We start from the raw sequence: 21,566 nt of genomic DNA, 5'->3' as shown, positions 1-21,566 counted from the left end.
AGGAACAAAAACATCAACTTGGTGAGCGAATAAGTCATTGTGGCCAGTGGCTATTAAACTAATGCAACAAATGCTTGTAAGAAATTTGTTCTAATATAGTCTACTCAGATCTATTGTTATCTCAACCCATTAACCCCCGTGCTGGGTGTGAAAAAGGTCTGTCGGGGTTTATTTCCAGCTGGCAATTAAGTGCCACTCAGCCACTCTCTCACCTCCCCCCTCCCCAGTGTAACAGGGAGAAGAATTGGAAAAATGGTAAAAATTAAGCTACACAAGTTGGGATAGGAACAGTTTAATAATTAAAACAAAGTAGTAGTTGTTGGTATTATTAAAAAAGGGATGTGACAAAAAAGTAAGAGGGGAATAAAAGCCAAGAAAGGGACACACCTGTAGAGTGTCCCTCCACCCACTGACCAATGTCCAGCCTATCCCCCAGCAGTGATCGGTAGCTCCCAGCCAACTCCCCACTCTCCCCGTTTATGTAAAGGGCATGATGCCCTTTGGTGTGGAATATCCTCTGGCCAGTTCAGGTCAGCTGTCCTGGCCGTGCTCCCTCCCAGCTCTCTGTGCACCTGCTTGCTGGCAGAGCATGGGAAACTGGAAAGTCCTTGACTTAGAGTCTACTAAGTGTTGCTACTGAGCAACAACCAAGCCCAAAATTCCTGTATTGATGTATTTTTTTAGCAGCTTTCACAAAATATATTTGAAGATATACACAGAATGCAGCGAGAAGTTTGTCTATAATACAGACAGCAATATTAAGAAGAGGGTTGCATCATGGAAAAGGTGGAAATGTTCAAGTTTTGGGATTCAGCTGTCAAGAGTTGTGACATGCAATGTTGCCATATATAGAGTGAGATGGAAAGAGATTTGTCTTCCTTTAAAAAATACCAAGCTGGACAAAGAATTCCTTTGGGGTTTTTTATACCATTTTTTCCCTAAACAAAGATTTCTTTTAGGTTTATAATGAATTATTATTGTATTGTGACCTTTTAAAAGGGAGCAACAGAGCCTTATATGTAAAGCTATTACTGGAAGTCTACTAGATCAGTACTTAATTAGGAATGTGCTTTATTTATTCACATTGTAATGGATTTCTGATTTGACTGTTTGAAAATCTGTGTTCTTTGTACAGATCAACCTATTTTTAAATGGGCAGCATGTTGAGATATTTGAGGAGGATCTCACGTTTACATCAGATGAGGTGGTTTCATTTGATCCACCTAAGATTAGCAGTGAATTGAAAGGTATGTTCATCTTTGTACTTGTGAATTTATCATCTGCTATCTTCATCCTTGTAAATTGTGTTGGATTTTGTCTCTGAAACACATTTTGCCTCCTTATGTGATACATTTTTATGGCTGTTGCAAAGGTAAACTGTTTTCTTGGAAGTGTTGTGTAGTATTTGAGACTATAAGAAGTATGGAAGTACATTTTTATTAAAAACCTCTAAGCCTTAAACACAACCAAAGATCATGTAAAGCTGGCTTGAAATTGAAATGTGATTTCAAAATATACTGTAATGTTAGCTTTTGTGAGTCCTGTGAATAGTTGGGTTTATCTTACGTCAAGATAGCGTTCAGAATAGAGGACAAATGAACAGAATGATTTATGGACTCACAGGACTTAGATAATTAAAATTTGCTCCTGTTCCATATGGCAGCTTTCACAAAATCAACAAGAATGGGATCAGCCTGGAACTGGTGACTTTAAAAGAAACTATACTGGGGTAATAATCCAGTGTGATTGTGTAGTTGCTGTGCTGCTGCTAGACTTGTCTAACCAAATTCTCTGAGAAGAAAAAAAACCTTGAGAAGGGCTAACCAGTGAGCTGAATGGAGCAGATCAGGATGTCTGCAATGAAAAGGAAATGTTAAATCAGAGTTGCTCATACAAGCAATTATTGAAAGTGCTGGACATCTGAAAATTTTTATTATTGCTAATGGCTGAACTATTTACGGTATTTCTTAAAGTATAGCATGCTCCATTATTCCCTTTTGGTCCAAACAGTCTTCATTATCTTATTTTTGCTTACCAGAGAACTGGGAGAATTAGTTCAAAGCTGTGGCTAGGTATTTGAAAATCTCAATCAGATGACTCTGCCTAAAAATTACAAGTTGGAAAATTTTCTGAAAATAATACTGATGGTGAAAGAGTAATTCAGGTATTAAAGTCTGTGTATACTTAAAAAATTAATGCTATTAAGGCATTTATATGTTAAGGTTTACTCTGGATTCCAGATAAAGGTGAGCAGTGTTTTCTCAAAGCTAGCAGTAGAACAGTGTAACAATTAATATGAGTTAGTAAGGAATGTTTGTATCACATAGAGAAATTTTGAAATATGTACATGACTTTGTGTTTATTGCCATTTGAAAGCCACTGATAGTGGATGCCTGATTGCCATGCATGTGTTTATTTTCCCCATCTATTCAAAGATCTCTTCAATAGAATGATTTGTGCTGTGTGGAAACAATTTAAAGTCTTAAGTAGGTTTCAGCTCTTATATCTATTGGAAATCTAATGTCTTAGCAGCATCTCTCAGCTCCCTGGGAGTTCTCAGGAGGGCAGAGTGGTATTTGCACCATCAGACTGGGCAAGTTAAGGAATAGGAAGTAATTATTTGGCTTAATGAAAGGGTTAGCAAAAGTCCTGGGTTTGGGGTTTTTTTTCAGGGTGACTACAGTGCTAAGTATGGGAGAAACAAAAAGCTGTTGGACTCCCTACTGCCTTCTTATAACTTGAGAAAACTTTCAGAGGTGCCTGACACCAGCGGTTAGCTACTGAATTCTTCAGGCCTTTTTTCAGGCAAAATTCCACTTTTGAGAGACAGCAGAATTTCTCTGGTTGTTTCCCCTGAGAAGCATCTCTAAACTTTTGCCCTTGGTTGTAAATATAAATGTTTTCTGCATGTGACTAAATACTTACCTACTTTTGTGGCTTAATGTAGGACAGCATGGATGAGAAAGACAAATGGGTTAGACTGTAAAAGGAATAGCCTCTGCTAAAGCATTTTCTGTAAGCATTTAGAGAGGAAAGTATTTTTCTTAGTTTCATGGTTATCTCAAGGGTGAGGGACTGTTAGTTGTCGTAGAATAGATAAGAGAAATATGTGAAAATGGATTTAAAATATGTGCTAGATGTGCTTCTGAGAGGGTGGAATTTGTATTTACCATTTTCCCTAGCTTTGAAGGGAATTCTTTTGTAGATTTGTTTAAGATGTTTATTAAATGAAAACAATTTCCTGATAAACAGATCATGAAAGATAAATCAATTAGGGTAATAATACGTGAGAATACCAGAAACACTGACTTAAACTGGTTTTGTTTAAAGGGAGATTGTCAGAGACTGACTGTGTAAAACATCTGATGGAGAAAAGATTTCTGTAGCTTATGCAATTTAGATATTGTCAAATTTCAGCCTGTGATAAAGCACCACATTTTGTCTTGAATGGTCTATTGAATGAAATTATTAAAATTAATGTAATTTCTCTAGTGTAGGAAGTGTGGTAGTCTTGTCCAAAATGAGCAATGAGCTTTAGGTGAATTTTCAGATCCACTCTCAGTGGAGATGTTTAATCACAAAAAATATTCCCCAATTAAATAAATACACCCTTAAATATTTTCTGCCACATTTCATGGTACATTTCTGCTAGCGAGTGAATGTGGAAAAGATTGTGAGCTTCAAGCTCAAAACAAGCATGCTGTGTTCCTCTTTCTCACTGTATGCTTTAACTTCTTCATATTTCATGTTACTGTGAGTTTTACCACTGAGGAGCTGATGTGCCAGACTGGACTGTAATCACTCTTCCAGCTCACCTTTCACAGAGACCCAATATATATTATAAAACTCCAGGTCTTAATTAAAGCAGTTCAGTGGTGATAAGTTGTTGGGCAGATTGTGGGAAGATTTTCTGATGCAAGTGTGCCAGTAGAAGAGGTTGCTGTGGTGAGCCCCTAGTTCTTCATTATGTTTTCCTTGTTGTTGCCACTCACATGTGCCAGCAGAGCTCCTCCTGTGGGTGTTGACTGATCTCCTTCAACCAAACACAGATACACTGTACAAATTATGTGTCATGCCCTACTGAGCCATTTTTGTTATCCAATATCTCTCCTACCCCATACCCAAATGGATTTGGGGGATCTGTCCAGCTGCCACTGCCACAGACAGGGTCAGTGAAAACTGCAGCCAGTAGGACTTGGACATAGTTTCTCTCTTACCCAGGTCAGCCTGGCTCACCTGGTTCAGTCTTTGTCAGCAATTTCCTGTGGGCAGGAAGCAGTTGAAGGTTAGGATGATTAGGCTAGGGCTGGGTTTACCTGATCACCTGATGCAGTTCACAGAGTACATACCTACTCATGCCTGCATGGTAGGTGCACTAAGCTCTAAGTGATCCCTCAGGCCAGCATTTGGAGCATAAGATCTTTAATACTGGGTCTCCTACTGCCTAAAATTAAATCAAAATTTAAAAAGGGAAAAAAAAAATCAACCCAAATAGGTTGGTATTCTCAGCAGAAGCAATATAGTACAAAAGGGACAGACTGATGTATTTTCACATTGCATTGTGCCTTGCAACATGAAGTTAGTCCAGCATAATTGATTTACAAGACCTTGTATCAATTCCTTTAAATTCAGGACGTTTGTGACTTGCTGCTTCTGGCTGCCATCAGCAGCAGTTGCACCAAAGCTGCCACAAAGCAGGAAGGCTGTTACTTCCCTGCCCTGCATATTCCCCCTGCAGGTGTCTAAGGAGCAGAGAGAGGGGGAGAACTGCTACTTGTGTCCAGAAGGATGGAAAAAAAGACAGGAAGGGGACGCAGGAGAGAAGGACTGAGGGATGAGAAGTTTACTGCAAGTCAGGAGTGGAGGTCAGTCTGTTATTTGATGGTGAGGTTGAAAAGCCAAGGAGAGTTCATATGGCCGTAGGAAAGTTGGATCAGAAGCAGAACTGACTGCAAATTACTCGATTCTTGCTGCCTAAAGCTTGCATATAGCCCATGCTTCAAGTTGCAGTGTTATGTTGTGATCAATGAATAGCTCAAATTCATTAGCAAAGTGGGTGCTTCATCTCTCGCTTTAGAGAACAGGAGGTAGATGGTGACAGCCTACTACACATAATCAACAATTGCAGGAGGTCTGTGCTGTGTAACAACCATCAAACCTCGGGTATATACTGTGAGAATCCCACAATATTAAATGCTGGATTTGGACAGCACTGGGTTTGCTTTTTGATGCATAGATGGATAATTTATTTCGTATCAGCGTCATTCAGTGAAGTGCAACAGCCTCCATGTTCTTTAAACATCCAATACTCAGAATTGACAATTGAGACTGGCTTCCTAGAAAGCATATGTTTTCTTATAAAGATATTTACAAAAGTAGTAACTTGAAAAAGAAACCTTAGGTTTCTTCTATACATGTGGATAAGAAGCTGTATATTGCAAATGCAAATGAGAGATGCATTGTCTTGAAAAGGAATTTGTTACTCTTTTCTACAGGTATTAGCAGATAATTCTGTAACATCTGTTCAGTCAGGACAGGAGCAACTGCAGGTATCTTCCACCTGCATTGGAGGCAGGGATCTCTGTCTTAAGGGGACAGAAGCTGCTGGCTAGCCAAGAAAAGACAAGCAGCTGCTATCCCTCCTTCAGAGGTCCTGCATTGCTAAGGCCAAGATGGAAGTCATATTGAAGGGTCATGGAAAAGGGGATGCATTTGGCTGTAAAAAAGTAAAAGGGATTTGGGAGATGGAGCAGGAGGGATCAACTTCCTAATGTTGGCCCCTCAGTCTTGCCTTTTTTTCTCTAGGTGCTCCTGTGAGAAGAAGGACTGGAAATGTTTTCAGAGTACTGCAAACAATGCAAAAAACATGGACCTAAACTGACAGTTACTCCTTCAAAATGTGCAATTATTTGTAGCATCATTAAAATGAATTGATTTTTTTTGTTGTACAGATCTGCCAAGTGGTCCACACACTTACCGCTTAGAAGAGCTTGCCTATACTAGAAGTGGAGATAAAGGCAATTCTGCAAACATAGGTATTTTTCTTTCTTTTGCTTTCTGAAGTGATGAAACATTTTCACATAAGAGTTACATATCAAGTGCTAGTCTTAATTTGTTTAAACATCACCTGACCTTTTTTATAATTGTGCTGAAACAAATGACAATGTGTATTGAATATGGATTTACTGATGAAATATCTGTAGTCTTCTGATTAGCAGCTGTTGTAATCTGAGGTACTAAGAAAAAATACTAGCATGTCATACTAAAAAGAAAGGTTTTTGTTTTGGGCTGGAAAGTTGAGCTCCCAGAAGTTAAGAAATGCCTTTTTAAAGTGTCTTTTACACATCACTTGCTAGTCCTTCATGTGTGGATGTTAGATCATATAATTTCTTGGTTGTCTGATCATGTATAATATTTTGATATATTAATTTTGTAACATGTCTATGGCTAAAACATTGACATTAGTAGGAAACACTAAAGTTGTTCTCATGCATACAAGAATGTTTTTATTATATTGCTAATGCAAATGGTATATTTCAGTGTGCAGTCTCTTTACATTGATTGTGCTGCTTCTTGCATTGTTTAATAATTCCTTCTATTCCTTACTTCTGCATGCAACAATTGGCTCTCTTACTTGTTGGAAGATGAGAGCGTGTGGTGTTCAAAGCTCAGTATGAATTAAAGGTGCGTTTGGGATTTGATTTGCTATTAGCTGTCATGCTAAAACTGATGAATTTTGTTCATTTGTATTCAGGAATATAGTTTTCTTGTCCTTGTTTGTGAAACTAGTTTTTTTGGGTTGAAGAATGAAGCAATGTTGATTTTTTTTTTTCTTTTTCCTATTTTTTCTTTTTCTTTCTCCATGATTGATCACTGTTGCAGTGTAGCATTGCCAAGTCATGAATGAAGTATATGTAGTAGACTGCTTCAGATACAAGGACACTGCTGCTTTTCTAAGGAACAACACTAACAACAACAAACTTAACCTCTAATTTAAGTCCAGCTAGAAAGGTCCCAGTGATACAAAGCTGTTTTCCTGATCCTGCTCTGGAACCTCAGCTTCAGCATAAAATTAGCTGAAGCTTATAAAGCATGTTTACAGAAGTAAAAATGTAATTGCGATTTGTCATTCTTATGTCAGAATCCTGTGCAAGAGGTGGGGCAAGGACCAAACCTTTGGTCACTGATCATTCCTTGTTGTGGTTAATTGTGATTACTTAAATATCTAAGTCTTGCAAACCATTTAAGGGAAGAGAATTGCCTGTGGGTTGTTGTGATGTTGTTGTTCTTTAGGTGTCTTTTCAGTGGCAGGGACTGTTTGCAGCAGAAAAAAATCCAGTGATCACTTAGTGGTAACTTAGCATTCTTTGGTGTCATGCTCCACGCTACATCTCTACTGACAGAGGGAGAGCTGTCATACTGTTGTGTTTTTTATTCAGGAGCTCATTAAAGGGGATCCATATGTACAGTTTCAGTTAAGCGGAGGACCTCAAATTGGTTTTGAAAGGATAAATACAAATTGGTTTTAACAGTTCCTATTTCATCTAATGCCAGTTAATGCCTAACAGGTGTGATAGCACGGCATCCCCTCTACTATCCATACTTAAAGAAAACTTTAACTGCTCAAGCCCTGCAGAATTACTTTCAACACCTTTTAGAGCATGAGAAACCAGAAGAAGAACTAGTAATAAGGTGAGTAGCTCGCTGTGCATCCCACAGTTGTATGGTAGATATATGATGGTATCAGAGGTTATCTTAAAATATGTTAATATAAATATTGTGAGTTTATATGTATTCTCTTTGGGTTTTTTAATGTATCTTCCTTTGCCTTTTTAAATAACAACATGAGCATAGTCACTGAGAGCATGAAGTTGGGCCTCTCTCGAAGCTGGATAAAGGCCGTGAATCTGTTTAGTGAAGGCATTTAAATTCTCAGAATTAGCATAGTAGTGTTGGGGCTGTTCCTTTGTTTTGTGCCAGTACAGAATGTTTTTACCAACTAGAAACAGCTTCCAATGCCCTTTGAGAAATTTATCTTTCTACTGGTTTTGTACCATTTGGGAACTGCAGGAGCCTTAAAAACTGAAGCTTCCCAAGCCTCTGAGCCAGTGCTGAACTGAGAGTTAGAAATCTGTAAAACACTACCTGAAAGACATTTACACAGCCACTGTGGTCTGGAGCCCAAATTTACCTGATGATCCATCAGAAATGGGCCTCATACTGTCCCTGTTTCTGCAAAGCATTTTAATATATTCCTTCTAGTACTTCACTCTCACCCACTTTTGTGCCATCTATACCATGCCAGAATTTAAAGAAAAAACATAGCTAATTTCTCTTAAAATCTGAAAGAGAGTACATCCTAAACAGGACACTTATGTGATAGTCATCTACTAAAGAATATTCTCTGCTAGCAGATAACATTCTTATTTTTGTGTTGTGACTGATGCTCAGGGCCCTTCCTGGGGACTGAATGAAACATAGACTGCTCTTCCTGTAGCGTGAGGCAGTGAAGCTCACTCTCCTAAGGATGTCCAGTAGAATAGTCAACAGATTTTAAACCTTTTTATCTCTTTGAAAACAAGTAAAAGCTGAATACTGCCACTAAATATTCGGTCTTCTAAAACATGTTTTGATACAAAGTCAGTTCTGTTGCATATAAGGAGATTTTGCTAAAATCCTTTATGTATTTCCATGGGTAGTGGATAAACTGTTGCCTGTCTTTTTGTTTGTTCAGAAAGCTTGAGTCAGAAAGGTACAGCTCAAAGCTCAGAGAGAGCTTGGAGTTATTTTAACCCCTGATCTTTGAATTGTAAGTGCTGGTTTTGTCTTCATAAGCAGCTCAGTGCAGATCTCACCCACTGTTTCATAAGTGCTAACAAATCTATGTATCTAATAAATTGTGATACTAAGAATTGTAATTTAATTTCCTCGGAAACAGAGCAGAGACAAGAAGAAATAAACAATGTCATTCCTCCTAATGATAGTAGAAGTGGATTCATTGTCATTCCTTAATGCTGTTTATGTTCATAAATAGAAGTAGAAATTTTCTCTCTTTGGATGTAGCCAGATTAATTTGATTAATTAGATTATCTGTTTGTGGTTTTGGCTTCCTTTAATGATGTGATAATGGAGCTCTGTGAGTAAATTGGAAAGCTACTGGGGAAAAAGAATAAAACCTTTTGTGGAAATATTTAGGATTATAAGGATTATGCTCATGTGCTTCAGATTTCTTTTTTAATTACTTGTTTATTTTTTAGTTTTAACTGTCATTAAAAAAGAGTTGTCTTACTGTCTGATTTTCCTTCATTTCTTTTATTTAAATAGTGAGTAGTTAAAAACTATGTATTAGTTTTGCTACTATAAACATACCAACTATGGCTCTTACTCACTACAGAACAGTCTATTAACCAGCTGCCTTTCATGCTTTCTCACTAGAGGTATTAAATAGGTGTACTAAACAGAGAAAAAATGGGATTATTTTGGTAGAGGACACTGAAAACTCATGAATTTCCAGATCTGCAGGTAAAATAATAGAAAAAGATGGTCTTTCAATCCTCAGGTGATTGCTTCCCACAGTAGAGTGCTGCTGTACATTCTTAACAGATCCAAGTATCTTAAGATACAGAACAAGAAACTTTCTATGCAGTGGTACTAGATCAGTAATTTAAGAAGGATAGTAAAACTATCCTGTAAGGTTTTTCTATTTTCATCTTCTGAAATGTGTTATATGTAATGTTTTGAAAACACTTCAATGCTCAGAAATACTATAAATTGACAGTTGATTTCTTCCTATGCGATGTTTTCACCAGGAGCTGAAGAACAAGAAATGTGGATGCTGATCCTTCTAGATGGCTTTTTCTTACATACATTTGTTAGGAAAAATAAGTATTTCTCTACAGTATCTCTCATATGCAAACACTTCTTTAAGCCTATGGATTTGGTTCCTGCTTTCTGGTGATGAAAAGAATCATGTCTTTTCCTTGATTTAAATGCATTAAATAATTTTATATCATTATTATTTCCGTGCTTTTTAATGGGAGATTGACCAGAAGACCTTACTTCTCTGAATGCTATGGACAGCACTTTAAAGAAAGTAGCTAATCAGGCACTCCGTTGTGCCTAAGCATAGGAATTCAGCTAGAACAGTGAATACTCCTTGTCTTACTGGTTTTTGTCACAGATACAGTATTCTTTGAAAGGTTTGTTTTCTGTGTTTTTAAAAGCAGCTCTTAAAACATTTAATTAAGTTGTACAATTAGATTTTTTTTTCCTTTAGATCTCAGATAATTAAGCTTAAATTGTTTCATTATGCTGAGTAAATGCCTGCCAGCATTTTGGTCAATGTATTGTTGCTACTTAAGACTATTATAATTGTTATAGTGGTTTTTCTTCCTTTTATTGTGCAAGTTTATATTCTTTGTGGAAATATTTTGGATGCTCATATGCTACAGACAAGCCTTAAAATAGTGAAGATGTTGGCCATCATATATTATTTTGTAATTCTCATTTTAGCTACATTACTCCACTGTAAATAGTTTCTTAAAGTAAATAGAATGAATATGCCATGTAATAGTGTTCCAAATTAAGATTTGTTGCTTGTATTGCATATTTCCTCTGCCAAAACTACTGCAGAAAGTGAAATGAAATTGTTCCACTTACATGTATCTGCATTTATATGCTCTGAACTTTCTCTCCTGATTTGTTTTTCCTGATTGATTTTCATGACACTTCTTTTGAGAGATGAGCTATTAGGAATCAAAATTCCATCAGTCTAGTTCTTGAGAAGACGTCTTCCAGTTGTGAAATTCTTTGCTGCCTGGAAATCTTTGCCAGCTTTTCAGAGTAAAATTCATAGTGTAGTGCTTTGCTTTGGTAGATCTCTGGCTTTTGTGGTATGTGGTGATTGGAAATTTTTATTTAGTTTTTCAGAAAATTTGGTGGGGTTGTGCCATATAGTTGATTATGGTATTAAATTTAGTAAATTAGGTAGGTAACTTCTTGTAGAATTGCTTTATTCTTCATATTCTTGTTGTCTAAATGAGCACTGATAGATTAATCTACTTTCCTGCCTTCCCAGTGGATTTGTCTTTAAGCATGATAATGGTGCCTGTCAGCTAGTTTTTGAGAAAGGGTAACAGAACACCAACACCAATTTTTTTTTCTTAATAATAACTAATAATACTAACACTAAAGAAGAGTGGGGTAATGAAAAAGTTTAAGGAACTCATTGAAACTTTTTGCCTGGGAGACAGACATGGACACTCTGATGACTTCTTGCTTTCTACAACAAGAACTGAAGTGATTGCCAGGCTGCTCAGCAGAATCATCTCTTTCTATGAGAGGTTTAGGTCATATGCCCAAGATGAAAGGGCAGACAGGGCTGTGAGCACCAGCAACAGCCATGGTTTTCACAGTGCTCAAAAGGAGCTGAAAGAGATAAACCTCAAAGTGATAAAATCAGCAGTGTAAGAGCACTGCAAGAAATTGTGCGTCTTTTAGGGGAAAGATGTAAAGAATCTGTCCCAACCAAATGAAGATCAGGTAGGTGACTAAAGCAAAGTAAGTGATGTTGGAGGAAGCAGGATTTAAATTGGATATCATCTTTGTTAATTCCTCATGGCTTGATGATGTTCTGATTTAAATTCTTTCCTATGGAATTAAAGCAAAGCTATCAGGTACTTGGATGAAGAAAATATTGAAGGAAAGCAAAACCAAAGAAAACCAACAATAGAAAGAAGATGGCAAAACACTGCAAGGAGAGGCAAATGGAAATATACTGTAGACCTATTTATGGATTTTGAAACAATAGGAAACCACAGAGCCATTTGCCAAACTGCTACGGAAGTTTCCAAATTGGAACTGCACCAGTCAAAAGCAAGGATGGAAAAATGCTTACAGTGGTGATGGAACAGAAACATAGGTCTGTCACACTAAAATAAAGTTTTATCTGAACAAAGTGCATGGCTCCAGGAAAGCTCTGATTTGAATTTGCCATAAAGTTACCTGTTTGTCGTAAGAGCTGATGTAGTGACTCACAGAGGTTTCTCAATAATGAAGAGGGTGTCTTTCCAATTAGCTGGCAGCATTTGTTAGCAAAAGTGAGTTCCAGGAATTAAGTGATTGTACTTTTCAGTATCAGAACTAGGAGCTAATACAAATATTTTCTTTTGCCCCTTGTGTTATCCAAGTTCATATTGGATCTTCAACCTCTGGCTTTCAGATAGCAACTTTAACTCACAGAAAGAAAGAACTCTCGGAACAACCCTATTAGAAATTGGAGATTTTTGAATAGAGGAGAATGATTACCTTATGGTCCAGCTTTAAAACTATTAAGGGCTAGTAATTTGGAATAAGAGAAAGGAACAAGAAGGCAAGGCCTTGTGTTAATCTTGTTACTTTTTGGACTTTGACTCAGCAGTGGGATGTGATCAGAAGCATGAAAATTTTGCATGCTGTTTTTTTTTTTTGTTTTCTACATGTGTTTCTTCCAAAATCTGCTGACAAATAATGTGCAGTTTTTATTTTACAGATATGAGTTACCAGGAATCCATGGATTAAATTTTGTTCTGAAGAATTCCCTTGGTGGTGGTGGTATAGCATCCCTAAGAAGTGACCCTCAGGCATGTATCAAAGCCATCATTTTAATGTCATCTTTAAGTCATCTTTTATGGGTGTCTTCATAACCAGCTTTTGGGCTGGAACTGTGAGGTTTGGCTTTGATTCTACTTCCTTTTAATTTCCTGTTAATAGATACTATTTATTTAATTTTGTAAGGTTTGAAAACAACATAGGAAAGTAGATTTGGAATATTTGGTGAAAAAGATGTGCACTAATAATATAGCACATCATAAAGAGCAGTACTGATTTAAAGACCACCAGTTTTTTGATGCACCAGCAAAATTAGTTTATCATAAACTAATTGCAGAATTTAATATCAGAAACTTATTTCTCATTTTGAAAAATGCAGATTTACTAGACAGTTCTGATTGTTTCCAAGTATATACAGGAACCATGCTGTAGGACAACTCATTTAGCCTATCCCTTCTATAGTTAAAATACTGATAAATAATGTGTATAAACATGAAAAGCAGATGGATATGAGGTCTTTTGTATTGATGATTTCATGTGAATCTGCAAGTAAGATTTTTTTTTGCAAATGTACAATCTGAGTATTAAATATTTAAAATATCTAAACCTGAAGATGAGATCCTGAGCAATGCTATGGTTTACATAGCTGTCTTATAGGCTCAGAAATGCTCATGTGTGTATAATCTCAGCATAGTCAAGAAGACTGCTCGCAAAGTGAGCTGATGTTATGTATGAATAGATAGAATTGAACCCCAAATTAATTGATTTTAGCAGTAGGTACCAAATAAATGGAAGAAACTGTTCAGTCTATTCCAATTTGGATGCTTGAAAACTCAAGAAACTTAGAATGAATTTTCACCCTGATTATAGGAAAAACACTCATATGAAACCATTAGAAAAAAAAAATATTTAAAAGATAGTATGTTTAGATAGTAAAATAAAATGTTGGTTTGTTTCTTTTTTCTTACAGGGTAAAGCACTTGGACAGATGCTGTTGGATTTCCAGATTAAAAATGTTCCTGATTTAAAATCACTGATAGAATAACAAGTGTTTAATATATATGCTTTTAACACTAAGTGGTATAAAAGCATGTTATGAACAAGAACTGGCTTCTTGAATGCGAATTTTTTCTAAAGTTAAAGAGTAGAAATTCGACAGTTATTTCTCACAGGTTTAGCTATATGGTACAGATTGGCAAATGTTTTGAGTAATACCAGACTAATAGCTTTGTCTGTGTCTGATAACATTTCCTGTCTAGATAGTACAGTGGATGAAGAATCAATTTATTTCCTGAAAAATAGGATTAATCAAATTGCAACATAACATTTAATTACAAGGCAAGATAATATTTATTTCAAGATGGAAATTACCTCCTGTTCCGTCCATCTCTCTTTTCCTTCTCTTATCCTTTATTTGGAAACCACTGGGACTGCTGTCCTGTCAGCTGTGTGTGTGTCCTGTGCAGTGAGTGAGGCTGGGTAGCCTGCTCTGCACGGCTGGGAAGGCAGCACTGTCTGGTACTGGGGAACAGTTCTCCCTGCTGGGCAATAAAGAAAAGTAATAATTGGTACTGTTATACAGTGACTGGTCATAAATGCTGACCTTTGGTGGTGATCCACCAAACTTCCAGCACTTTGTCTGGTTAATGACAGACTTTTTTATTGCATTTTCCAGTATCTTTTACTAATTAATCCTTCAGTTGAAAGCACTGAGTAGTAGTAAATTGCAGATCTTAGTGTGGTAATAAATTTGAAGATGAGGAAAGGAGAGTCTGTCTGCTTACTCCTTCTTGTGGTGGTGTAATCCTGGCAGGGGTGAAGCAGTGCTGGGTGGTTTTGTTCCAGGGCTATTAAATCCTTGATTTGTGCAGCAGAGTAATGCCTGGATTAAGTTTATTTAACTGTCATTTGCATTGCCCTTAACATAGTTATGTTGCATTTAACATAGTTAAATGTATGTACTCTGTCTTTATTCTGACTCCCAGTTATCACCTCTCCATCTCCCTTCCTGCACAATATGATTAGCATGTTCAAATTGGGATACTTCTGAACTTCTTCATCTCATTAAGAAAAGATTTAAAAATCTGTATCAAATTTCCTGGGACAATATCATGGTGGAAATTCTGATAAATATATTTTTTCTGCAGAAGCTGTAAAAATACTACTCCATGTGTTCAGGCATTTTATATTCAGAAATTAATCTTTCTGTTTATTTTGAGGAGATTGTACTAATTGCTTAGTGCTGACAAAATGAGACATTACTAATAGCAGAAAAAACTATGGAAATAAGTACTTTTTTAATTGTCACCTAACCTATCTGTTAGTTCCTAAATTTCCAGTGCTGTATATCACTGTTATTAATTTCCTAGCCTCTTGCTTGCTAATGAGGACTATGCAGTGAATTGTTCCCATGTTTTCTGTGGTTTTGTTCATTTGAATTGAAAGCATCATAAATTAATGCTTTATCCATCTAAACAATTATTGCCTGAGCTAGTCATAGGTATCGTCCATGTGTAGAACATGATTGTCAGGTTGTAAAAAATATCATTACTTCATTGCAGAAAAAAGGCCAAGTTAATAACTTCAAAGGGAAAATGGCATGCAGGTTTTATGATGTTTACAGTTATTGTTTGTTAGAAAACTCTCCTTAATAATTTGGAAGCATACTGAGAGAAGTAAAAAAGAAAAAGTGATAGACCTCAGTAGCAAACTTAGAAGGATAAAAAGGCTACAGTAAATTTTTGCAGTTCACTCAATCTGCTGCTTAAGTGACTCTGGAAATGTGTATGCAGTAAGTTTCTGAATAAAAGTCAACATTAATAAAGTATAAATTTGTTTTACTTGTTTATGTGGTTTCTTCTTCTGGAAGAGAGTGATACTTAGTTTAGAAATTCTTTCTTTGGAGTTGTTTCACTTGCCTGTAATTTCATGCATTGTCTTGCTGGTTCCCTTCTTGATTCAGATTTTTTCTGTTCTGTCCCTAATCTTTGTTAAACATAAAAACCAAAAAAGTAAATAATACCATTTACTGGAGATCTGGTCACTTAGAGCTCTGTAATGAAAGCTGTAATTTGCTGAAAGGAATGGTAGTGTTCAAATGGATTGGATATTGGAATACAAAGGTGTTATTTTTTATCTCTGGAGTAGCCCTTTTGGATGTTATTAAACTATCCTTCACAAACATGTTTTCTGTCCATTATTTCTTTCGGCACACCAGCTTAAACCAAATGGCTTTGCTCTTCAGATACTTTTCTTGCAAATTATGTCCTCCAAAAACCCCTATTCAAAGATGTTACTCTCCTTCAGTATCTTAACATGTTTTGAATTCATGAACCTCTGCTTATTTCAGCAGTCCCAGATCATCTGAAAGTAAAGCTTGTGGACAGTAAAGCTAATTGAGAGAGGTTTGGTAAAATACACATAAAGGTGAGCATGTATGCAGTCAGCATTGGTCAAACTTCAGTAAGTTAAAAAATTCATTCTGCCTGCTCGTTAAACCAGGTCTGTTCCTCATATAGGCAAGAACATACCCTTCCAACTCCCCGCCTTTCCTGCCTTTTCCCTACTGTGTTAGCTGTGAGAGCAGGATGGAAATAGTCATGTCTAGTGCATAAAATAAGGTTCCATCTAATACAGGAGTTTCAGTGTAATGGAAACTGGCTTACACCTCTTACTGAAGTTTTTGTACTTTGGCTCATCTGCACTACTAAACAAAGGCTGCATTCTTACCTCTCACAGCTCCCTTACTGCATCTCAGCCTAACTCTCAAAAATAAAGCATAGCCTTTATCATTAAATTATTCCATGACACTTAACAGTCCAAACAAATACTTCCTCAGTGGTTTTGGGTTTATATTTAATATTCCAGAGTGATTTTCCCACTTAAATTTGTGTACTAAAGTACAAAAGCTATTATACAAAAGTCACCTAAGAATATGTGCCAGTGTTTGATGCACAATGTATATTTTTAGTTTTACCATCTCCAGTAGAGATGTTTTTCCATTAAAGTACATGTTTTCTTGTTTTCTTCCCCTTTCAGATGCAAAATTATGCTAAGTATACTTTACATTGCACTGTAGAAGTTTAACAGTAATAGAAGTGCAGCCCCTTGGGTTTGAAAGCAGAAAATGCTGGGTTGCAGGTTGCTTTTTAAGAATTTGAATGGTTTAATTCGGGAATTACTTTGATGTGTTGTACTAAGTGCTTTGCACACAGTAATGCTCACAACAGTTGCAAGGTAGTGGCAAAGCTTTCATTACCTGAGTGGATTCCACAGACCCATCTGTTCTGTAATGCCTTTTGGGCTTGTTCACTGGGGTTTCTGGGCCAGTGAGTGAGTGGCTGGGGGGAGGGAGAGAGGAAGCTCTTCAGTCCCTGAGGTATGAGGAAATTACACAGCAGAAGTGTCACACCTTTCACCTTACTACTTTGAAGCCCTCCCATGCAGTAGGTAAGGCTTTGAGTCTGCTTCTCATGGCAATTCCTCTTCTTCAGTTTCATCCTGCTTTCCTTTCTGGATTTACTTGAAATGGACCGTGGTGATTTTGGGATTAAAGCTAACTGGCATGAAGAAAATAAACAAAGGTTGCCTCCATGTGAAAGATCCCATTGGGAAGTGTCTGTATCTGCCAGGGAGTTAATTGAATTCCTCTGCCTACCTTTGGACAGGGAAGAGAAACCTGAGCTGTAGGACTGAAGCATCTCTACCGCCTGTTTCAGCAAAGACCAGCCAGACACTCCCTAGACAGCTTTAGGGAAGGGGAGAGGGGGAGTCTTGAGACAGCAGTGCAGGGCAGGAATGGTGCTCATCCACACAGGAGGGAAACAGGAATATTTCTGTGCCAGGACTTTTTTGTGGAGTCTGACAATCTTCTGTGCCTCCAGCTCTGGGCTGCCTGCTGTGACCATCACCAAATCGGTGAGACCCTTTATGAAAATGAGGTGTTTAAATTTCTTTTCCCCTCATCCATTAAAAAAAATGCACTAGTTAAAAATGAGAAGTTCCTCCTTCTCCTCCCCCCACTTTTATTTACTAGTAGCAAAAGCCTCAAACCTTTAAAATAATGTTTTTTAACAGCTGGATTTGAAAATACTTTGGTTTAATTATATAATTGTGTGTCTGGTGGCTAATCTGCAGGGTTCCTGTACAAGCATCATAAGCTACATCTAAAAGGTATTTTCTCTTTTGTAAGTGATGTGATTTGAAGTAGGGGACTTGAGAGGGGTAAGCCTCTTGCATAAAAATTTGGCTGAGACTCTAGAGAAAATCCCAAAGGCCTGATCACTCTGTTGGTAGTGCTGGGACTGTGGCCTGTGAACAAGAGCTTGTGGGGGGGCTCTTTCTTTGCAGATGAAGCAAGGTGAGGGTAGTCTTAGCTTCCCAGGGAGCTGCTCTCTGCTCCAAGCAGGAGGAAACAGAAGGGCACTAGCCATTGTCTTTTGTTGACAAGTAGTGAGGTAACCTCCTCCCCCGAAATATTTTCTTTACTGAGGAAGTGGGAAAACTTGCTTTTGGTACATCAATAAACTTTTATGTTTACAAGATCCTGAACCTGGGTTCAGAATCTGTGAGGGTAGAAGGCTCTCACCTGCTGGGTCCTTTGTATCCCCTTTGCTTTCCAAATCATACCAGAGTTGTTTGCTAATGGAAAGAAAAGGGATAGTGAACACTCTCTTCTTTGCTGGTGTGACCAAAGGGCTTGTACAGCTCTGGGGTGGTCTAGAGGTCTCATTCGTGTTCCATAGAGTTTGAAGTGACTGAGGAGAGAAAAATAACCTACTGTTTCAACGCGGTTTGCCTGTGGAGAGCTGCCAAGCTGTTACACACCATCGCTCCTCTTCCCACTTCCCCGTTTCGTATTTGGCATCCTGAGGTTGCAGTGTTTGCCCGAGTTTAAAGGAAGGTGCTCCCCCAAACTTCTCCAGCATTCTTACACACATATTCTCTTTCCTCCTCCCTCCACCCGCTCCGCGTTTCTCAGAGGCGAAAGCTCCCCCCTGCAGCCGGAGCGGCAGCGGCACGAACAAAGATCCATGGCAGCGGGCCGGGCGGCGGCGGGGACTCGGTGAAAGGCTGCAGCCACGGCCGCCTCCCCTGCCACTCTCCGCGCCCTGTCATCTTCCAGGTAAAATGAATGTCTGTCCCATCCATCATCCCGCCATCCCCGAGGGGGCGGGAACCTGCTTGGTTACTGAAACTTCCGAGCCCCGATCTGGCGGCATTGTTGACCTGACAGGGCTGCTCTTTTGTGCGCTCCGTTGCCAGGATTTATCCATTTGCATAATGGATTAGCATGAAACTGAACGCACGGGAATGCCGCTCCGCCGTTTCCCACTCTTTCTTAGCTGGCGGACCTTTGGGGCGAGTTCATTTATAAATGTGACTTGCCGCTATCCTCGGAGACCTGTTTCCTTTCAGGGAAGGCAGACGCTCCCTCCCTCGTCCCGCCGCCGTGCGAGCACCGCGGCCGCCCGTCCGGCCCCCCCGATCCGATCCGGTCGCCGCTTGTCCCCCGCGACGGCCGGGGCAGGCACCCGGAGCCCCTCAGGTCCCGCCGGCGGGGGAAGGTGCACGGAGCGGCTGTGGTCCCGGGAGCCCCTCGCTGCTCTCCCCGGGGCGGGTGAAGGGCTTTACCGGCACTTTTCCGTGCACTTCTACCTGGGCAGCGCGGGCCGTAGACGGGGCGGAGCTGCGGGTGGCTCCAGGCTGCGGGCACCGCGCCATCCCCAGGGCCGAGCCGCCGCCGCGGCCGGACCGAGGGACGCCGGGCCGGCTGAGGGTGCCCGCCGCGCCCCCCAGTGAAGCCCGGCCGGTCCTCGGGGCGGGCGCTCCCTACACGCCCCTCTCCCGGTGGGCCGGCCCGGGTGCCCGCCCCGCCCCGCCGGTAGCCTAGAAAAGCGGTGCCGGGGGCCAGGAGCTGCTCGGAGGCACCGAGGGTTTCCCCGCCGACCATGAAGAATCCGGTGCCACAAGCGGCCTCGCTGCTGCTGGAGAAGCTGATGCTCCTCGTCCACATCCGTCCATTGCCCGCGGGCTCCGGCGGGGAAACGCCACCACCTGCGCCCGGCTACTACGACACCAGCTGCTTCAAGCGAGGAGACCTGCTGGAGGTGCCCCGCACCCTCTTCATCCACTTCGGCATTTACCTGGGCGAGAACCGCGTCGCCCACTTGATGCCCGACATCCTGCCCTCCATCACCGGCGACCGTCGGCAGATCCAGCAGGTGGTGACCAACAAGCGGCTTATCCTGGGCGTCATCGCCAGGACGGCCAGCGTCCGGGTGGACACGGTAGAGGACTTCGCCTACGGCGGCAGCATCCTGGTCAACCACATGGACCGGCTCTTCGAGGACCAGGTGCTGGGCAGCGAGGAGGCGGCCCGCCGGGCGGAGAAGCTGGTGGGCGCTACGGCCTACAGCCTGCTCTGGAACAACTGCGAGCACTTCGTCACCTACTGCCGATACGGAGCCCCCGTCAGCTTCCAGACCGACAAGGTACGGCCCGGCCAGCGGCGGCGCTGCCCTTCCCCCGGCGGCCCCGCTCCCCGCAGCCGGCGCGGCCGCGGCCGCGGGCCCCGGGCGGGGGTGCCGGTCCTGCCCGCCGGCCCGGCCGCCGCTGATGCCGCTCTGCCCGCAGCGGGCAGTGCCGCCGGCGCCGAGCTGCTCGGGACGGCGGCGAGCCTGGCCTCAGCTGGCTTCAAGCGGCGAGAAAAGCGAAGCTGAATTAGTAGAACATTAATACGCTTCTAAAATGCTCTGAAGCTACAGGTTCTAGCCGGAGCCACAGGCAGTACCGGGGCTGATGCTGGGGGTGATGCGGTGCCAGTCCAGCTCTTCCCCTCCCTCCGGGGAACCTGTGTGAGAGCTGAGGCTGCTCTGTCCCGAGAGAGTGGGTATCGACAGCTCTGCAGCCAAAGCTTTCCTCTTTCAATCTCATCTTTTGCCCTTTTTTTTTTTTCTCCCCAGTTCTGTGAGACCGTGAAGATGATTATTCGGGACCAGAGGAGCGTCCTCGCGTCGGTGCTTGTGGGACTAGCGTCAATAGTCTGCCTAGGTGTGGCACCCTCCACCACACTCCCCACCATCTTCATTCCCTTTTTTCTGTGGATGGCTGGCTAACAGCCTTCCTGGAGTCTTCCATCCAGCGTCTGTAAATAGGATGTATACTACTGTATTTATGAAAGCACACATTACTCACTGGCAGCATGTAAAGTTTCTTAACTTTGTGCACCATTTTAAAATACAACTTTGTCTAGAACACGGTGCATAAGGCATAGCTTACTGTGTAAGCCAAATAACAGATTTCCTGAAAATCTTGGTACATTTTAACACACATTTAAATCATGGAAAAAGTAGGGTTGCGATGCAGTTCTGCTCCTTATCATTAGCCAAAAATGATTCTAATAACATCCTTCATGTTCTTCAGTTGTTTAGCTGCATACCTGGGTGCCATAACTATTAATAAAAATGGATGATGGAGTTCCACAAAATTATGGAAATGGAGAACAAACTGCTTACCTCTTCCTTTTATAGATATAGTGTATATTCAGAAATTACTGTCTCCATTCCTAAAATACTCCTTGGTGGAAATGCAAGTAAATTGACTCTTTTCTGAGAGCAAAGAAGAAAAACCAACCCTGAGCTGGGTGCTGCAGGAGCACATTTGGCCAGATCAGTTAGTTTCCCTTTGGGGAAATGTTCAGAAATCTGTCATTTGCATTAATTGTGTAAACACTTGCTACCTTATTGAGCAACTTTTTAATTGGGTTAGTGATAAGGAAAGAGGGCAATTCCTCACCAGTTTCCCTGCCAGTGATAGTGGCTAATATAAATGGCTACTGAGGGATTTAGGAGCTATAGGAAGAAATTTGCTTGCTTTATGTCAACTAGTGATGTACAGATGTTGGGACATTTCCAGCATTCCAGGGCACATGGCAGGGAGGAGGAGGAGGACAGGCACCAATTTAGTTCCGATCTTTC

At 40.4% G+C, this 21,566-nt stretch overlaps 2 protein-coding genes across 4 annotated transcripts in view; both read left to right on the top strand.

Annotated features, from left to right (window-relative positions):
* LOC131556639 (uncharacterized) overlaps positions 1-15,727 on the top strand; it is a 57,638-nt gene extending 41,911 nt beyond the window's left edge. For 2 of the 3 annotated variants that reach the window (XM_058803389.1, XM_058803388.1), the window contains exons 15-19: positions 1,136-1,247; positions 5,952-6,035; positions 7,569-7,692; positions 12,530-12,620; positions 13,559-15,727. In XM_058803389.1, coding sequence (XP_058659372.1) covers positions 1,136-1,247; positions 5,952-6,035; positions 7,569-7,692; positions 12,530-12,620; positions 13,559-13,633 — 486 coding nt within the window. In that variant the 3' untranslated portion in view covers positions 13,634-15,727. The remainder of the gene's footprint in view (positions 1-1,135; positions 1,248-5,951; positions 6,036-7,568; positions 7,693-12,529; positions 12,621-13,558) is intronic. The other variant, XM_058803390.1, reaches the window with a different exon arrangement.
* Positions 15,728-19,538: 3,811 nt separating this feature from the next.
* LRAT (lecithin retinol acyltransferase) lies at positions 19,539-21,566 on the top strand. The gene is made up of 2 exons (XM_058804159.1): positions 19,539-20,081; positions 20,553-21,566. Exons 1-2 carry the CDS (start codon positions 19,539-19,541, stop codon positions 20,703-20,705), a joined length of 696 nt encoding a protein of 231 aa, XP_058660142.1. The 3' UTR covers positions 20,706-21,566.

This window comes from Ammospiza caudacuta, chromosome 4 (genome assembly GCF_027887145.1).
Source record: "Ammospiza caudacuta isolate bAmmCau1 chromosome 4, bAmmCau1.pri, whole genome shotgun sequence".
Classification (NCBI taxonomy): domain Eukaryota; kingdom Metazoa; phylum Chordata; class Aves; order Passeriformes; family Passerellidae; genus Ammospiza; species Ammospiza caudacuta.
Note: the sequence above shows the minus strand (reverse complement) of the source record. Positions and strands in the feature narration are given on the sequence as shown.

Coding starts and splice junctions, on each gene's coding strand:
- LRAT (XM_058804159.1), top strand. CDS start 19,539: ATGAAGAATCCGGTGCCACAAGCGGCCTCGCTGCTGCTGGAGAAGCTG. Junction 20,082..20,552: donor TCAGCTTCCAGACCGACAAG/GTACGGCCCGGC, acceptor TTTTCTCCCCAG/TTCTGTGAGACCGTGAAGAT.